The sequence below is a fragment of the Bacillus rossius genome, chromosome 8 (assembly GCF_032445375.1).
Source record: "Bacillus rossius redtenbacheri isolate Brsri chromosome 8, Brsri_v3, whole genome shotgun sequence".
NCBI lineage: Eukaryota > Metazoa > Arthropoda > Insecta > Phasmatodea > Bacillidae > Bacillus > Bacillus rossius.
Window position 1 is genome coordinate 52,654,748 of NC_086336.1, and position 19,111 is coordinate 52,673,858.

At 41.4% G+C, this 19,111-nt stretch overlaps 1 protein-coding gene across 1 annotated transcript in view; it reads right to left on the reverse strand.

Annotated features, from left to right (window-relative positions):
• LOC134534940 (NPC intracellular cholesterol transporter 1 homolog 1b-like) overlaps positions 1-14,549 on the reverse strand; it is a 91,193-nt gene extending 76,644 nt beyond the window's left edge. The window contains exons 1-5 of the mRNA XM_063373677.1: positions 14,471-14,549; positions 10,238-10,406; positions 8,086-8,313; positions 4,593-4,743; positions 2,162-2,297 (exon numbers count right to left, since the gene is read on the reverse strand). Of these exons, the coding sequence (XP_063229747.1) occupies positions 2,162-2,297; positions 4,593-4,743; positions 8,086-8,313; positions 10,238-10,406; positions 14,471-14,530 (744 nt within the window). The 5' untranslated portion in view covers positions 14,531-14,549. The remainder of the gene's footprint in view (positions 1-2,161; positions 2,298-4,592; positions 4,744-8,085; positions 8,314-10,237; positions 10,407-14,470) is intronic.
• Between the last annotated feature and the right edge of the window lie 4,562 nt (positions 14,550-19,111).

The window sequence follows — 19,111 nt, forward strand, 5'->3', positions numbered from 1 at the left end:
ACACTGATCATGTACTTTATGTATATGTAACTAAATCTAATTTAGAATATTTTAATAAACCATGTTTATCGCCAAATATTTAAGAACTGGTAATTTTTCGCGAACTATCCAAATTGCGATGCATTAATAGTTAAATGGCTGGAAATAATATTTTTATTTTATTTTATCATTTAAGTTAAATCAGAAATGTATTTGGAATAATAGTGTAGTATAATTAATACGTGGTGGCGATATGAAGTGTTGACGGGAGAGGTTTTGGTTTGGCCTGGTTTGAAAAAAATATAGAGAAGGAGGGAGGGGGAAATGGTCATACCCGGGATTCCAACCCAGAGCCCCATGCTGTAGCCCGGTGTGTTGCCGGCTGTGTCGGGGAGCACGGCAGCTTTTGAGGGTCGAATGAGAGAATCCGGACTCAACGTCATTACAGACGGACGATGAGGTCAGACGAGGCTGGGGCGTCGACGGCAAGCCTTGTCCGTGGAGGCTTTGAATATATATACTGTATAGAAGTCGCGAGTGGATAGGATTTACTCTACGTTTTTCAGGAGCGTATGATGAGCAGCTTGGGAACTTCACCGCTGCAGGGCGCTGCCGTAACGCCCTGTATCGTCTTAGTTGTTATTTACACGTTAGAGCGCAGCACTGTCGCCCGCTGTCATTCCCCGCACCCCTCACCTATCATTCACTGCAGCTCAAGGTCGTTCAACAGGAGAGGGAAGGGGTGTTTGAAGAGTTCGACACTTGTCCGCTAGGGACCACCACAAGTCGATGCCCTAGAGATGGTGGCGATTGCGGCGGTGAATTAACCAACTACCTCAAAACCGTATTAGAAATTTTAACCTGGGCTGGCGACTTCTATACAGTATATATATTCAAAGGTGGATGGAAGCATGTGGCCGGGAGTTGGGGGGGGGGGGGGTGTAAGCCGGCGCATACTAAAGGAAACACCACCAGTCCTCTGCATCTCCGTCACGTTTCCCCATCCTCATAAAACCATCCGGGTTCGGGAACCACACGTGACTTAGAAACACACTTAGAAGTCATAACTGGGAATTCCTTAACTTACAACTGTCATAAGTTTAGAACGATCATTAACGTTGAACGCGTAACTGAGAAACGTAGTAACTTAGGAACACGCAACTTAGAACTAAGTTGTGTGTTTCTAAGTTAACGACAGGACCCCTCCGGGTGTTCCAATCCTCATCGCCTGGTTGTGGTAAGCGACGTAGTTTCAATGCAAAAAAATATATATTTTCGAGATTAGTGTTCTGACAAGCACGTTGAAATATCCATTGGGTTGAGATAAAAATTGATATTTAATAATCTTTAAAAACTAATCGCGATATCACCACTTCACGAATGCGAGCAAGTCACACTTTACCAGTGGCGGAATAAAGAAGTTGGGGAAGAAAAAAAAAGGGGTGGGAGGCAAAGGGGAGAAAGGGGGATATATTCTACCCCCTGACTTCATGAAACAAAAATATGCGATATCTCGGGAAAGACAGTTTGTTATTTAGAGGGATGCAATGTGAGCTGTTACAGCGCAAAATGCACGTTGAGACTAATAATCTAACTATGCAAACCCATTGATAGGACGAAAGTTTTTTTAATACAAAAAAAAGTTGTTTACATCCTATATACGTAAATGCACGTCGGGAGACCCAAGATGCACATCAAGTTCTGCCATTCCCGATTACACCCGAACAATTCACCTTCGGCCAACTTCGGGATTTGTTTTATTATTGCGCAGGAAAAATGAATTCAAATATTAAAAGTGGTCGGTTAGGTTAGCTACATTTAAACACTTTAAAACACTTATGGATGGTTAGTTAGGTTAGTATAGCTACATTAAAATAAACAGAGAAATATAAATATATATATAAATAAACCCGAGGTTGGCCGAAGGTGAATTGTTCGGGTGTAATCGGGCAGGGACAGAACTTGATGGACATCTTAGGCTTCCCGCACGGTTACGCATGATCAAACTCACTTGGCGACTTAAAAAAAAAAAAAAAAACACACACAAACATGTATAGCTACTTTTACAAATAAATTATCTCATGAGCACGTTTTCAATAATTACTTATTTTCAAGTCTCTGGCTAAACGAGCACCGAGTGCTGCAGGGGCATAAGGAAATCCGGCGGTGCGGGAATGCTCACGTCATAGGCCGAGTTGCAGGGCACAGCCTTCTCGTTGTAAGGGGTGACCCCGCTTGGGGCGGTGTCCCCCAGGATGTAGTTCATCTGGAAGGGCGCCAAGATATCGTCCTTCAAACTGCCCATGTAGCCGAAAAACCTGCCGAACACATCTGCAGACATGAACGCATTCTGCGACGACGTTCGCTACAGCTGAGCAACCTGCAGCAAATCGAGACAGCACTTCAGTTTGGGCACGTCCAGCTAAGTTTGAGCCTCTGGATCGATTATGCGATAAAGCTGAGTGATACTACCAAATACATTAGAGACTAATACCCAACAGTTCCGAGTTTTTTGTGTAAAAACTTGGTTTTGGTGTCACGTCAGTCCGATAGATGGCAGATGGAATTCTGATATATATCAGCATGTACTATTTCCACGTACATAAATGTTCACTGCATCATTACAACCGAGTTTTCTGTAATAACTTAATTAACACTAGATATATGGTTGAGCAAGGGAAAGGTTGCTGAGAGGGTTCAGCGTTTCTTAAACGTTTACAAGTCAGTGTGCCAACAAAAATCCTACAAATAATATCGTAGACGCCCCATGTAAGAATTTCTGAGAAATGGGCTTGTTAATAAACAGTTGAGAGAGCGACTACAGAGAAAATAATGAATATTTATGTCGTGATTATTATTTTTTCTGTGAAGTCAAGTTAGGTTCGTTGACATTAAGTAAAAAAGTGGTTTTAAAACTGAATATTAAAATGTTTTCACGTCACGTGAAAATATTTATAAAATATAAATACACTCATACGATGGTTTGGATTTGTAAAAAATAGGCAGTACAATGCTTATCCAAAAATGTTTAAATTACTGATGGTAAAATTTATTTGTATTAGGTGGGGAGGTACGTGTATGCTTGGATATTTATAAAAACAAAATTGGTTGTCTGTAAAGTCGGTTTACGGACGATAGTTTAACGTGACAACGTCATAACAAAACATTGATGAAATGATTGCATACTTTTATGAATAAAATTGAATAATTTTTATTGAATTATCACTATTTTGTATGGATACAAAGAAGGAGTGAAATGAAATTTACAATCTTAATATATATAAATCTCGTGTCACAATGTTTGTCCTCAATGGACTCCTAAACCACTTAACCGATTATAATAAAATTCGCACACCATGTGCAGTTCGATCCAACTTGAGAGATAGGATAGTTTAAATCTCAAATTATAGTCGCAATTTTAATTTATTGCGATTTATAAAAGCGAAATACCACTCACTGACTCACTCATCACGAGATCTCTAAAACTATAAACCCAATTGACTTGAAATTTAGCATAATTATTCATTTTGTGATGTAGACGCTCACTAAGAACGGATTCTGCGGAAATCCGATCCCAAGGGGTGATTCGGAGGGGGGAGGGGGGGGGGGGTAATATATCAAAATTTCCATTTTTTGGTAGGAAATCACCATGGCAACGGCTGTTGCTTTGTTGATGCTTCATTCGTCTCTATGACAACGACTATTTCATTGTTAGTGCAGTCCTCATCACCGTTGAAATTTAGCTGGTATCTAAATATCAAAAATTACCCTTTTTTTTTTCAAGTATTTATATTTTACAGACTTGAAACTTCACAGTAATGTTCCTTATGTTACGCAGGATGACATTTTCCGAAAATTAGATCCCATGGGTGGTTAAAACAAGGCAACAGGATTTTGCATTGTTCATGCCTTCTGCGTCTCCATGGCAACGGGCATCGCGCGGCAGTGGCGTACCCACAAGGAGGGGCAAGTATAATGAGCGGCGCAAGCGTGATCTGCCTGTAGACTGCCGTAGCGAAGTACGGGTACATCAGTTGTACGTTGCGTGCACGAGTCGGGAAACCATCGGTGCTATTCATTTTCTCTCCGGTACATTATACAGCATTGTAATAAATTTTCACTGATTTTTTTATTATTTACCATTACTGTAAATGGGTGATGTGGCTTAATTTTTTTCCATTAGTATAGCCGTGCGAAGCCGGGTCGGGCAGCTAGTTTAATTGATAAATTTACTTTCATTTGCGCTCATTAATTCAAATATGTTTATTACTTTAACGAAGAGATTATTTTAACTATAACTTGTATACATGTTTGCTATTTAACTTCTTCCAATCTGTGTTATTCTGTTAAGGATATGACGATGATAGGAAAAGTAGGAAACGAATGGGAGTGTTTCAAGTTTAATGTGCCTCGAAAAAGTCAAATCGATGGTTGTTCCAATCGAGTGGTGGAAGAGAGATAGATGCGGCGCAAGCGTACAATGAGCGTAACGGGACACAGCGTGACGGGACAATGTGCGTTACGGGACTCTTTTTCGTGCGTGCAGCCGGCGTTCATCAATTTATTAGACGTTGTCACGTCAAAAAAAAAATGCGTCATGCTCTTCCACGCACCTTTCAGCCGAGCAGCCGGTGATCCCGTTGTTGATGCACATGACGTCGACCACCTTCCCCCCCGACGAAACCAGCGAGACTTCACTGCACGAGTTGTAGGTTCCGTGCGCATACTCGCTGCTCAGGTACACGTTCACTTCGCCTATGTACTCTGGAATAACATCATCAACAAGCAAATACTAGCACTGCAACAAAGGAAATACGGTGACGCTAAATTAACGTGAATAGGTTCCCTCCAACACGTATGCAGTGGCGCAACAACAAGGGGGTGGGGGCCAAGGGTATTTTGCCCCCCCCCCCTTCTGAAATCTTGAAGTGGGGGCAAACGGGGGCAAAGAAAGTGCTGTGTAATCAATTTTTAGATAGTAAAACTGCTTAAATAGCACCATTTTCCACCTTGAAATACAAATTTTCCCGAAACCCCCACATCAATAGGGGGGATCGATGATACTTTATTAAAAGGTATATTGCCCCCCTTTGGAAATTTAGTTGTTGTGCCCCTGCACGTATGTATATACAAATATTTAATATACGCACTTTGAAATTGCAATATTTTAAGTAATCTTTTATCTGAAAAAAAAAATGTAACCTGTAAATAATATTCGTAATAATTGCTTCGTGTGAAACTAAACCCAAGAAATATACATTCATAGTTGACTCGTTCACAATTTTAATGCCAAGAGAACCTTATTTCATGATCTTATTTCTCTGCTTATTTCTGTGAATGGAACAGACTGTGTGACAGACATTATATTTATTTCTCATGCCATACAAAAAAAAAAAACAAGAGAAAAATAAGTTTTCATATCGATTGTGATGATAGATGTGCCCAAATGAAACAAAGCATATTACGCCGGAATTTAAAAGATCAGTCACAGTTTTGTGTTGCGACCAGATTTATAACAATTCAATCTTAATTTTTTAATGGAGCTATGTATGATGAATTTGATTACCTTCATAACCTAAGTCCGTTTGTGCCTGATGACGGGTGCAGACAGGGCCGCAACTAGGGGGGAGCAAGCGGGGCATACGCCCCGGGCGCAAAGCTGTGGGGGCGCCGAAATCGCTTGCATTGTAATTCCTACTACAACTGGTAACTGGTAAAACGTTTTTTAACTTGCATGCCAGGAATGTCTAATCTGATTTACAATATAACGTCTCAACATATTTAATGAACAAGTCTAGTTGATTATACGGACTAACTTTATGGACATAGTAGGTTCATGCATGGAAGGTACAGTAGCACAGTAACTGTTACATGTAGGTATGGAAAATGCTTAAATACGTAGCACCATTTTTCCGTGGGAGGGTCCCCGGACCCCCCACTTTATTGGTGTGGTATGTGCAAATAAGAGGGGGGGGGGGTGGAAGCATGAATCCATTCATGCCCCGGGTGCCAGAGACTCTAGTTGCGGCCCTGGGTGCAGATGTCAGTTCGCGAAACGTCACAAATGTGATGACATAGAGAGCCTGCCAGAGACTCTAGTTGCGGCCCTGGGTGCAGATGTCAGTTCGCGAAACGTCACAAATGTGATGACATAGAGAGCCTGCCAGAGACTCTAGTTGCGGCCCTGGGTGCAGATGTCAGTTCGCGAAACGTCACAAATGTGATGACATAGAGAGCCTGCCAGAGACTCTAGTTGCGGCCCTGGGTGCAGATGTCAGTTCGCGAAACGTCACAAATGTGATGACATAGAGAGCCTGCCAGAGACTCTAGTTGCGGCCCTGGGTGCAGATGTCAGTTCGCGAAACGTCACAAATGTGATGACATAGAGAGCCTGCCAGAGACTCTAGTTGCGGCCCTGGGTGCAGATGTCAGTTCGCGAAACGTCACAAATGTGATGACATAGAGAGCCTGCTGTGCTCGTCAGTGCTGTCGTCGTTGTGTTGTCGTCTCATCGCTGGGTTGGTCTGCGCGCCGCTGTGTTTCTCTGCAGGTATTTACAATCATTGTGGCAACTGCGTCGTCGATGTCAGTCCGCTTTGTTTGTCCATGCTGTAACTTTATTTCTGACTAAATCCCTTCCACGGTATTACTTACGCTGTCTAGGCAAGACTTTTTCGTTCTTGAAGTTTATTCTACACGTCAGTGATGGCCAACTTAGATGGCCAGGATTAGTAGTAGCTTTGAATATATATACTGTATAGAAGTCGCAGAGTGGATAGGATTTACTCTACTTTTTATCAGATGCGTATGAAGAGCAGCTTGGGAACTTCACCGCTGCAGTGCGCTGCCGTAACGCCCTGTATCGTCTTAGTTGTTGTGTACACGTTAGAGCGCAGCACTGTCGCCCGCTGTCATTCCCCGCACCCCCCAACCATCATTCACTGCAGCTCAAGGTCGTTCAAAGGTAGTAGTGTAGGATAGCCGGTCCGGAAACTGGGTTCTGGGTGTGGATTGTGGATTGTGGATGGGGTCAATGACCGACCTCTCGGACGTCACGGCGGCCATTTTGGACTCAAACATTCCTCAAAAGTGACTCAAAATTCCTAAAAAAAAAATCCCAATTTCGCGCGAAAAATTCCTGTTTTGAGGGAAAATTTCCCGTTTTTGTCCTGAAAAATTAAAAAAAAATTGGGAATTCGAAAAACCTCAAAATATTTTTGCCTCACAAAGAGCACATGTGCCCCGAGATGGCCGCGGGCAGGCCGTGCGGAACCAGGGCCGGTGCGTCCACACAGGCGAACCAGGCAACCGCCTAGGGCGCCAAGTAGCTGGGGGCGGCGCAGCACGACACATAACAAATCATATCATATGTTTAACCATTATTGAAACTAGTTGAAAATGGAATTTTTGTAACGGTTTGGAATGTTTATATTGATACAAGTAATTATTTAAAGTCCACGGTGACCTGTTTATGATTTGTAATAAGTAAAAAAGTAAAAAAAAAACACAAGCCTGCTTACATTTGATTGTTGACAAGATCTTAGGCTTAGGTGATGTATTTTGAGGCAAGGAAAAAAAAATTTTTTTGGGGTGTCCGTTGGGGGGAAGGGGGGGGGGGGAGCATTAAGGTTTTTCGCCTAGGGCGCCAATTGACCTTGCACCGGCCCTGTGCCTTTGAATATATATACTGTATAGATGTCGCGAGTGGATAGGATTTACTCTACGTTTTTCAGAAGCGTATGATGAGCAGCTTGGGAACTTCACCGCTGCAGTGCGCTGCCGTAACGCCCTGTATCGTCTTAGTTGTTATTTACACGTTAGAGCGCAGCAATGTCGCCCGCTGTCATTCCCCGCACCCCGCACTCATCATTCACTGCAGCTCAAGGTCATTCAACGGGAGGGGGAAGGGGTGTTTGAAGAGTTCGACACTTGTCCGCTAGGGACCACCGCAAGTCGATGGCCCTAGAGATGGTGGCGATTGCGGCGGTGAATTAACCAACTACCTCAAAACCGTATTAGAAATTTTAACCTGGGCTGGCGACTTCTATACAGTATATATATTCGAAGCCTGTGCGGAACGACGTCCCTGGGGAGGGAGGTACTCACGGGTCAGCTGGCTGGCGAACTGGTCACTGTCGACGGGGGCACCCGCGGGCAGCACCGCGGCGGGCTCCATGAAGCGGCTCTGGCGCGGGCTGCAGGACAGGTCGCAGAGGTGGCGCAGCAGGTTGCGGTAGCACGTGTTGCAGCGCTTCATCAGCGTCTGCGCCTGCCCCACGCTCGTGTCCAGGGTCCGCAGCTGCTGCGGGCTGCAGCACGTGCGCGGCGCATCGCCTGCGCCCGACACCAGTCGCCGCTGCTTTCCGTCCTCCTTGGGCGCGACACGTCTTCACTTCGTGAACCATCGTTTCGAAAGAGGAAGCCTACAACTCGCGTATATAGTTTCGGTTCCCTGCAAGAATTTCCGAAGATTTCCGAAGTTTTGCGTTTTTGGTGTTAACGCCACTTCAGCCGCTAAATCAGAAGTTTCCAATGAAAACAAGCATGTTGTGACTGACCTGACCTAACCTAACCCTTCGATTTTTTTTTTTAATTTTCAATTTTTGAGAGAAATATCCGAAGTTGCACGAACGTGGTAGGGAACCGAAACTACGTGAGTTGTATGCTTCCCGTTTTGAAACGTTTCTGACGCCAAAGAGATATAAAGACAGCACTTGATGGGGATCGTGGTATGAATTACCGAAGAAGTTTCACTTCTATCACGTGTACTGAGTTTCACGAGCTCTTTTATTTATTTTTTTTTTTTTTTAAGTGGAACTTCTATGGGTGCGATGAAACGTTTTCGTGAAACATTGTATTGAAATGTTTCTGACGCCAAAGAGATATAAAGACAGCACTTGATGGTCGAGGTTTCAATTGCCAAAGTATCACCTGCCCTCAGTTACATGCGCTTATTATTATTATTATTATTATTATTATTATTATTATTATTATTTGCAACTTAATCAATTCATGTTTCGTATTAGTCATTTTTTTAGAAGATTTTTATTGCTATGTAAAATAATGTGATTATAACAGGAATTCGAATTTTAAAAAATGAATGAAACTGACTCGTTCACCAGCGTTCCTCGTAAATTAAAGGTGAACATTTTTAACAGGGATATATTTTTTTTATTAAATACACGTTTCAAGAGAAATGTGTTCAGTTCAAATGGCGTCCGCCATTTTACGTTACTCTGACCGTCACGGTCGTGTCGAACGTATAATTGGTTAGATTAAAAAAAAAAATTCGCTCCAAAACTCATGGCGGCCTATCGCGCTGTCGCGCGATCCCAGCATCGGACACGGCGAGAAGTAAACTTGTAACTGGAGAAAAAACAGGAGGCTGGGGACGTGTGGCGACAGGTCTAAACGACGCAGCTATTTGGGGTGTTGATGGTTCTTTGGTATCGGTGAGGGGGGGGGGGAGGTCTGCTGACGTCAAAGGCCGTGCGTCAGTGACGTGTCTGCTTGGCACGCTCGAACAGGGGCTGCAATAGAAAGTGTAGAGGGGTGGGGACAGTTAAAACAATTGCACCCTTAAGGCCCCCACACACGTCAGTCCAAATCATCAGTTCGGACTGTTCAGTCGGAACTTACAGTTTGGAATGAACTGAGGCTCTCTGCACACACGATCAGTCCATGCGCTCAGTTCGGACTGAACAGTCCGAACTGACAGTTTGGACAAAACTGAAGCTTTCCCCACACACGATCAGTCTTGTGGTTAGGTATTCTTTTTAATGTTGTTGTGGTAATCTTTACTTTTGATGTTCCACAAACATTCATGTTCATGCCATAACTCTATAAAATTAGCAAGAAAATCTTTCGACCAGGAAGCCATTTCAGAGGAATAAATCTATTTCACAATAAACACAAACTATATCTCTCCCTTTTCTATGACACAAACCTAGAACTAAAACAAACAAAGATTATTTAAACAAAGACGCCTGCTACGAAGCTCAGCTGTTGATTGAATGGACTGACAGTTTGGACTGACGGAATGTCTATACCCCCACACGGCAAGTCTGACTGTGGGCTTTTGAGCACACAGTCCGATTTGATGGAAAGTTATCAGTCCGTCAGTCCATCAGTTCAAAACTGTTCAGTCCAACGTCCTTGCACACACACGGCAGTTCTGGCTGTTCAGTTCCGACTGTAAAGTCTAAACTGCCAGTGTGGACTGATCGTGTGTGGCGCCCTTTAGGATGTGAGGACGTACCTGCCGCCAGATGGGGACATCGCTTCCTCAGCAGCTTCAGGCCGGATTCGTCGGCGAGCGGGCGGGCCGTGCCGTTGTAGAAGCAGTTCTGGTACTTCTGGCGGGAGCTGTCGTAGTTGCACTGCCCGTACCACACGCAGTGCCCGTCCTCTTCGCTGCCCTGCACAGACTGCACCGCGTGCCTTCGTCTCACGCGCCGTCTTGTGGGAGGATGCCGTGACTGACTGCGGCGCCGCCGCCTGTGGCGGATGCCGCCGCCGCCGATTCATCATATTGCCATCCGGGGCAGCAAGCGTGGGCGAGACCAGCAACCGAAGTCTCTATAACTCGCCAAGTGCGTAGTAATTCAGGTGCACCCCACGCTGGTGAAGAATCATTTGAATCGACGGGCTGGGGTGCGTGTCTTGTGGGATAGGTTTGGCACACGTGGCCTGTGTGTGCGCTGGTATAGGTTGTGTAGTGCTAGAGAAGTTACGTGCACCTAATTCGGCGCGGGAGTGAAGCTCCCCGCCAGTTAGATCGGCTAACTGGCGTTGTGGCGGATGGCGGGTGCCGAAGACCAAAATGCCAAAGGGAAACTTTGCAGTATTAACTGTTTGGTGAATTTTTAACAAGACGGGCAGTAATTTAATAATAAAAAAAAATTCCTTGTCAAAAATCTGGTAAAAGCCGTGTACTAATAAATTTTTTTCCAAGTCTTTTTCGCTTTTATCGTAGCTGTTTTTTCATTATGTAGTTTAAAAACTCGCAATGCAAATCAATGAATCGATTGTCAACGTACCTGCTCCGGCAGCGAATTCTAGCGGTGGGTGCGGAAACTACGCGTCTATAAATGTATTTGAAAACATAAATTGCGTACATATATCACGTTCGGCATGTTTTTTTTTTTTTTTTTTTTGAAGAATTCTACGTTAAATCTCGTGTCCGAGTTTTGTATTATAAGTGTGTTTGCAACATTATAACAAATGAATTAGCTCGTTACCGAGGCTAGATGTTACACGTCTCTGGCGAGTACTAAAAAAAATCGCTCACGTGTTTTTTTATTGTCATTACTATTTTTTAGGGACTATTTCTGAAATTTTAACTCGTTACCTCCCTTGCATTTTTTTTTTCCTTCCTCAAATATTATTCAACAGATATCCACATAAGCGCGCAAGTGATGATAACTACACAGACTTACGTGCCTGTCTTTTTACACCCATGACATTACACATGTTTAGTGGCTTTGGCAGATTTATATAGTTTACCGCTGTACTGGCGCCATCCCCATTTCAACTAGGGCCCCTACAGGAATGCCCAAAACCTCCTTTATCGCGATAAACTTCTGCGATAGACAGGAGCTGTTGAATAATCTGTTGAAGCGGCGGTCACCAAGTTCAAGAGGGTCTGGCCGCACGTAACATGGCTCGGAAACAGGGGAGCGCCCAATGCACGCGCTATCTCGGAAACTGGCGCCAAAGTCGTGGCAGTATGTGAGAGTGTGTGTTTGTGCCCAAAATTTAATTTATTTCATTGAAGCGAAACACATTTCTTGGGCGCGACGGGAGTAAAATTTCAAGGCCGAACTACAATGCAACGTTTTCGTGAAACATTGTTGTGAAACGGTTTGACAATTTCGCAAGAATTGTTGGATTGTGTGGCAGCACAGCCAACATTTTCTGCGGAAGGTGATCACAGGAGGCGAGTCTGGATGTTTGGGTTCGATCCAGAGACCACACGGCAAAGTTACGAATGGCAACAAAAAAAAAAAGGGTCACACAATCCGAATAAGGCCCGCATGAGCAAAAAAAAAACCAAAACAATGCGCATTGTGTTCTATGATTCGAAAGGAGTCATCCTCTCTTGAGTTCGTTCCTCCTGGACAAACGGCGAATGCACATTTTCACGTGGAAGTACTCGAACGACTTTGCCGACGGGTCCATCGTGTCCGTCCTGAGATTGCGGACACCTGGATCCTCCACCATGACAGCGCGTCCAGCTACACAGCCTTGGCGACCAGGGAGTTTCTGGCCAAGCCCAGCCCAGACCCGGCTCCGTGCGACTTTCTTCTGTTTCCCCCGGCCGAAGAGGAGAAGCCTAAGATGTACATCAAGTTCCGTCCCTGCTCGAACATGCCCGAATATTCACCTTCGGCCAACCTCGGGATTTGTTTTATTTTTTGCGCTGGAAAAATTAATTCAAATATTAAAAGTGGTCGGTTAGGTTAGCTACATTAAAACACTTTAAAACACTGTGGACGGTTAGTTAGGTTAGTATAGCTACATTAAAATAAACAGAGAAATATAAATATATATAAATAAACCCGAGGTTGGCCGAAGGTGAATATTCGGGCGTGTTCGGGCAGGGACAGAACTTGATGTACCTACATCTTAGGCTTCCCGCTGAAGAGGGTCATGAAAGGACGCCATTTTCCGACCGTTCCAGTCGATCAAGACGCCGCGACGAGGTACCTTCGCAATATCCCAGATAAGGCGTTACACGGGGCGTTCGAGCCATGACAGCGCTGTGTGACTTCCAACGGTCTTTTTGTAAGTAAGTCTTTTTGTCTAAAATAAATAGTTTTGCCAGTATCAATTCACTACTTTCAGGTCAAACCCCGTATCCCCTCCAGAACAGTCTTCCTGGAGCCGGCTCTGAGCGCCCGAGGTTAAGACACCTTCAAAGGTCTGCAACACTCGGCGAGAGTAAATATATATTCGTTACCAGTAGCTCATTATAAGACAGATCATTTATTCTCGTAATATTTTTTTTGAGGGGATAATTAATTAAGTGCTGTGACACGAAAACAATTTTGTGGTTAACTGAGTCGTAAGTATTCTTGCAACAGCGATGCCATTCTTCGAGTGTTCCGACATACCAAAATAAACTGAAGTGCATTTGTAAATTACATATCATAACACCTTAATCCGATAAAGGAGGGGGGGCGAAGAGCTTTTCCCACAATTTTCACATAGAAATTTCGTTTACCATCTCTTTCAGTTGTTTAAATAGTGCCTAACTAATACACTGTTAGAAATTACAGTAAATTTACGGACTTTTCAACGAAGAATTTGACTCAAATAAAGAGTTCTTCGTATTTTCAAATAACTGAATCTTCATAGAAACTATGCCGCATTTCGACTTCTGAGTTTTATGTTTCGTTGTAAACAAAGGTAAAAACACACACAGACAAAATAAGAATACTCTCACCAGATTTTTTTTAAAGTTTTGTCAATATACTAAGAATATTCTTTTGGATATATGTTCAAAGCAAGTGAACTCAGTATCCGTAAATTTACGAAGAAAGTCGTAAAATTACGAAGATCCCTGGATAATTTGTAACCACCGTTCTTCGTAAATTAAATGTTATTTTTTTAACAGTGTAGCTAATAACTAAGTATGTTAGTTTAACGCATTTTTTTATGTTCCAGATAAATTCAACAGATCCTAGATTTTTACTGTAGTTGACAAGAGAAAATTAGTTTCGGTGTTGGTCAAACTTATTTTTTGTAGTGGCTACGGTGCTGTAGTGGTCAGATCACTCAACCAGTCAGTTTATTGACCCGCTCAGTGATACGGCATGAGCTTGTAGTAAATTGTCACCGTATATTACATTGGTTAGATTTCGCAAACAAGGAAAATTAGTCTTGGCAGCAGTTTTATTTAAAACAACACACCAAACGGCCAATTGTGATGAAACATTAACGCTGATATTTTTTTTCAATCTGTATCCACATCAATTGTGAACATAATAATTAAATATATATTCAAAGGAAAATTATTTTCTAGTATTCAAAATGCATCAACGTTTGAATGAATTCTAGATAGTTACTCCATTTAAAAACTGAAAGCTGCGTTTCTTTAACTAATCCACTAAGCCTTGGTCAGAGTTTAACAAAGTGACCATCTCCTATACCCCCTCCAACGCTCCTGATTATTTATATATATGTATTATGGTGACTGACGTTTATTAAAAGCTACAAGCACCTAATATTTAACAGAGCACAAGGTTGTAGTCGTGTTTCAATTACACTTACCTGCATTGAAGTTATTTAATCACATAGTTTCAGCTAGTTTAATCTTACTTAGAGCAGCTTAACGCTACTTTTTTCTTAAATATTTAAAGGAATATTATATTGAAATTATGAATTTGCGTAATTCATCTCTAATTTTTTTTCTTAATAAACATCATACAGTGAGATACATACATAGTTAAGTAAATTGTGGTATTATATGATTGCTTATTAAACTTACCTGGAGTGTAAAAATAATACTGTAGAAAATGGCACAACGAAGAAAAAATTTTGTTATCATTTTTGCCCTCTGGATTTCAGGTCTGAAAAAAAAATGCTTTATTAGTTTCTTCTAACCTGTCTACGTCGCTAGGACGTCATAGGCACTTGGATGAGCTCATAAACCAAATACAGGTGTTAATGGTAATGATTCAGTACGATTAAAGCGGAGAACAGTAAAATTTAAAAATATAATTAATGTACAACAGACAAAAATTATGATGACCAGAAAATAAGTTCTATGGTGAATCGAAAGTGGTGCTCTTTATTTTAAGTATGTACTAAAAGAATTCTCGTGGTTTGAGCAAGCAATTTTCTCATTTATCTGTGTCACAATGAAGATATGGAATGAATAAACAGTACAATATAAATCACTTTCTTTTGATGCTTTCGTCAATATTTAAATTTTATTTTTTATGAGGGCTACGTAAAGAACGGCCATAAAATGCTATCATAATTTAAAGCCTTATCCCCAAAATAACTAATGCATATTATAATAAAAAGCAGTTCAACCTGATAGTCCGTGAGAGAAAGTGGTCACGATTTTTAAAATTTCATGATGGTAAACAGTTCAAACGTTAAATGAGCGTTTAGCCAAGGAAATATTGCAATATTACTTTTCACACAGACAGCAAAATTATGTTTTGTAATAAACTTAAATGTTTATTTGCTTATTTAAAATTTCACCTCATATGGGAACACTAGTGAAGTATTATTTTAATTAACTATTTTTAAATATTCTATAGTATAAGATCAAGTTCATCGGTGAATTCTCCCCCATATAAAATGACTATAGCATGCTCTAAATATGAAAACGTAAAACAACTGCAAAAAAAGCGACATTTGACTATGTTGAAGCTGCTTAGTTGATTACATCAGTTAAGCAGTTTCAACGGATCGTTGTGAAAAAGGTCACTGGTTTGCAACAGTTTCAACACTTCCATTCAACATTTACACAGAAAACTATTTTCAATACTTTTACAAAAGATTCCTTTGAAAAGGAGTTACCTAAAGAAAGACATTGTAACTTTGTATAACACATGGCTATGGATATTTATGCATGAATGAAATTCGTTTTTCAAGACTGAGTATTTATTTCGAAAATTTCATTCAAGGATTTTTTTTTAATTTAGAAAATATAATGGAATTTTTAACTATTTTACTTTATATTGTTGTACCTATCATGCCTATTAATGTGCACAGTTAATACTAGAAAGCTATTTAGGGAACGGCTTACAAATAACTTTAACTAATGTTGGTACTGGGATAACACAAAATAAATAAATGCCCGGGAAAGAATTCGAACCCAGTATTACTACGAAATTTTTTTTGTACCGGTTCAGTTGTTTTCATGTTAATTTACAAATTTAAAATATGTGTAATTTTGCATGAATATTTAAGCTCAATTTACAAAACAAAATCAGTGTACGCTAGACATGATACGTGTTGCCAACTGAGCTAACACAATCCACGAGCAATACTTATGGAACGATGGAAGACGACTACGGCAGCAAGGCTCCGTCAACGGTGCGCAGAGCTTCAGGAAAAACAACGCGATTTCAAAACTACTCAAGATACCCGAACGGGGTCTTCTTACGAAAAGCATTTAAGAGTTCGCCGAGGGCCGAAAAGTACTTTTGATTTCGGATAAAATTTTTTAAACTGTAGTTTTATAAGAGTTAAAATGGCTAAAACGCATGTTTTCAGAGTAGTTTTAGGTGTAAAACAACCAGTACAGATTCTTGAAAGCACTTAAGGGACTTGCATAAACCCTTTATCACAATTTCTCAACCAATATAACGTTACGGTCACCGTTCAAATTTCACAGTTGTCCTGTGACGACGAGAAGACAGCGCGCCAGCTCTTAGAGGCTATACTGTGCTAGAAGCACCGGCGAGCGTCGCACTTATCGTCCCACCTCACTAACACACTCCTGACGAGGCGAGGCACTCCTTACCTGCGCGGGCGTCCGACTCAAGTGGATGACGGAGAGTGAAGCAGTCGGGGTCGCTATCTGCTGCGATTACCACCGCGCCGAATACATTTATCTGCACACCTGGCGGGGGCTTATCTGCTGCGCACTTGAATGCAACAGTCAGTTATCAGCACGGATTTCTTTATTTTTTTTAATTATTTCTGGAAAATTTAAATTGACGAACTGAGCCGGTGATTTCGGTCCGAGAATGGCCTGCTGAGGACTCGATTAAGGGGGCCCACCTGGTCAGGGTTGGGGTTGTATTGGTGTTGGTGAGGCGGGATGATAAGTGCGACGCTCGCTGGTGCTTCTAGCGCTGTGTCGTCTCTAAGCGCAAGGCTCTGAACTGACGCGCAGTCTTCTCGTCGTGCATGGGACAACTATGAAATCTAAGCGGTAACCGTAAAATTATATGGCGGGGAAATGAAGATAAAGGTGTAATGCATGGACCTAAAGTACTATCAAGAATCTGTATCCGGTGTTTCATGCCTAAAAAAAATTATTCTGAAAACACGTGTTTTAGCCATTTTTCACTCTTATATAAAAAAAAAGTTTAAAAACTAAATCCGGAAACAGGACAAATCATCCGCATTCAGCGAATTCTTAAATTCTTTTCGTAAACATAAACCACTCGGGCATCGGCGGGGGCCTTAAATGGGTTGTGTTCGTCAAGAGGCGGGTCTGGTCAGCACCTGAGGGATGTTCCACAGTCCATCAACATGGACCACTCGTAAATCAACTAAAACAGTGGGGGACCTATTATTGGGTGACTCAGTTGTACGGAAAGTCTGAAATATTTTTAGAAAAATAACTTAGTCTCTTAAAAGGCCATATTAAAATCATGTCTGACATCTTGAAAAGCCATTATCAAAACTATAAAGTAGCTTCTTTTTTGTTATCTCTAATGGAAGTCTATTGCTTTCATTGCCTCTCCCACAAAAACGTCACTACTAGAATAAAAATAATACTATTGTTGAATGGCACTCCCAGGCTTCATATGTGAAATTTCTTATCATTAGACTATCTCTTTTTGAGTACGTGAGACATAGTCTATAGCCTACACACGAGCAGCGACATACGAAAGATTTGCCCTGATGGAGAGGATTGGTTGGAAGTATTCATAATATTTTCAATAGCCTAAACCAGTGGTGACCAATTTCCCTCTTTTCGAGGGTCAGATAGAGCCTGGCACATATAAATTAATATTTATTTTCTAACAATTTGTTTAACATTATAATATTCTGTAGAATAAGCAGTAAATGTAAGAAATTAACACAACAGAACATTTAACAATCAATAGTTTCCTTCATAAAAAAATGCACGACATACACATACAAATGTCTATTAAATTTTTTTCTAAACAGCTCGACACAGCAAGCGCTCTAGCTAAACATCACAAGACACGCAGCAGCATTTTTTTGTCGACACGCACTTACCAGCCAAACACCATCTACTACCGCTTGGCTGGTTTACTGTTCGTCTTCAGGCACAAATCACTACCTCACTACACAACTCTAGTTACCCGTCACTGTAACTCTAGTACTACCTATCCTACCTTCACTGACTTTTTCCAAAATTTCCTCTTAAACTCTGTCTGTATAAACACTCTTAACCTCTCTCTATGAACACTCTGAAGCTCTCTCTAAAACACTTCGAAGCTCTCTCTATAAACATTCTGAAGCTCTCTATAAACACTCCGAAGTGATAAGGACTCTAAGCGACGCGGACGTCTATGAAACACCCCTTCAGAGAGTTTTAGAGAGAGCTTCACAGTGTTCATAGAGAAAGCTTCAGAATAATTATAGGAGAGATTCAGAGTGTTTATACAGAGCGCTTCAGGGTGTTTATAGAGATAGCTTCAGGGTATTTTTAGAGACATCTTCAAAGAGTTTTAGAGAGCTTTAGAGTGTTCATAGAGAGAACTTCCGAGTGTTTATAGAGAAAGTTTCAGAGTATTTTAGAGAGAGTTTCAGTGTGTTTATATAGATAGAGGTCAGACAGGGTCTTAGGTAGGATTTAAAAGGAAGTTTTGGAAAAGGTCAGTGACAGTACTGTAGTGCAGGAGTGACGGTGACGGGTAACTAGAGTTGTCTTGTGAGGTACAGTGCTGTGCTTGAAGACCAGCAGTAAACCAGCGAAGTGGCGGTATGTGGTGTTGGGCTGGCGAGTGCGTGTGTGGGTAAGAAACTACTGCGTGACTTGTAATTTTTAGCTAGAGCGCTTGCTGTGTCGAGCTGTTTAGAAAATTTAAATGTACCTTTGAATGTGTATATCGTGTAGTTTTTTCTGAAGAAGTTATTGTTGTTTAAAGTTTCTCTTATATGTGTAACGTATACTTTTCCTTTAACCTTTGTAACAGTAGGTACTCATTACAACAGACTCCTCACTACCGGATCCGTAACTGATTATAAACTAGTTCCATAACAGCTTAATGTTATATTTATATATACTCGTGTATATATACTCGTGTATATATATGTGTGTGTGTGTTTTTTTATTTCATTTGTGCACAATTATAGCAACGTAATCTACAAGTCGAATAGATATTCAATTAATAACAGAATTACAAATCAAATCAAAAACTTTCGAGCAGTTTTATCACGCTTGTGGCCTGTCAACTAGTCAAAT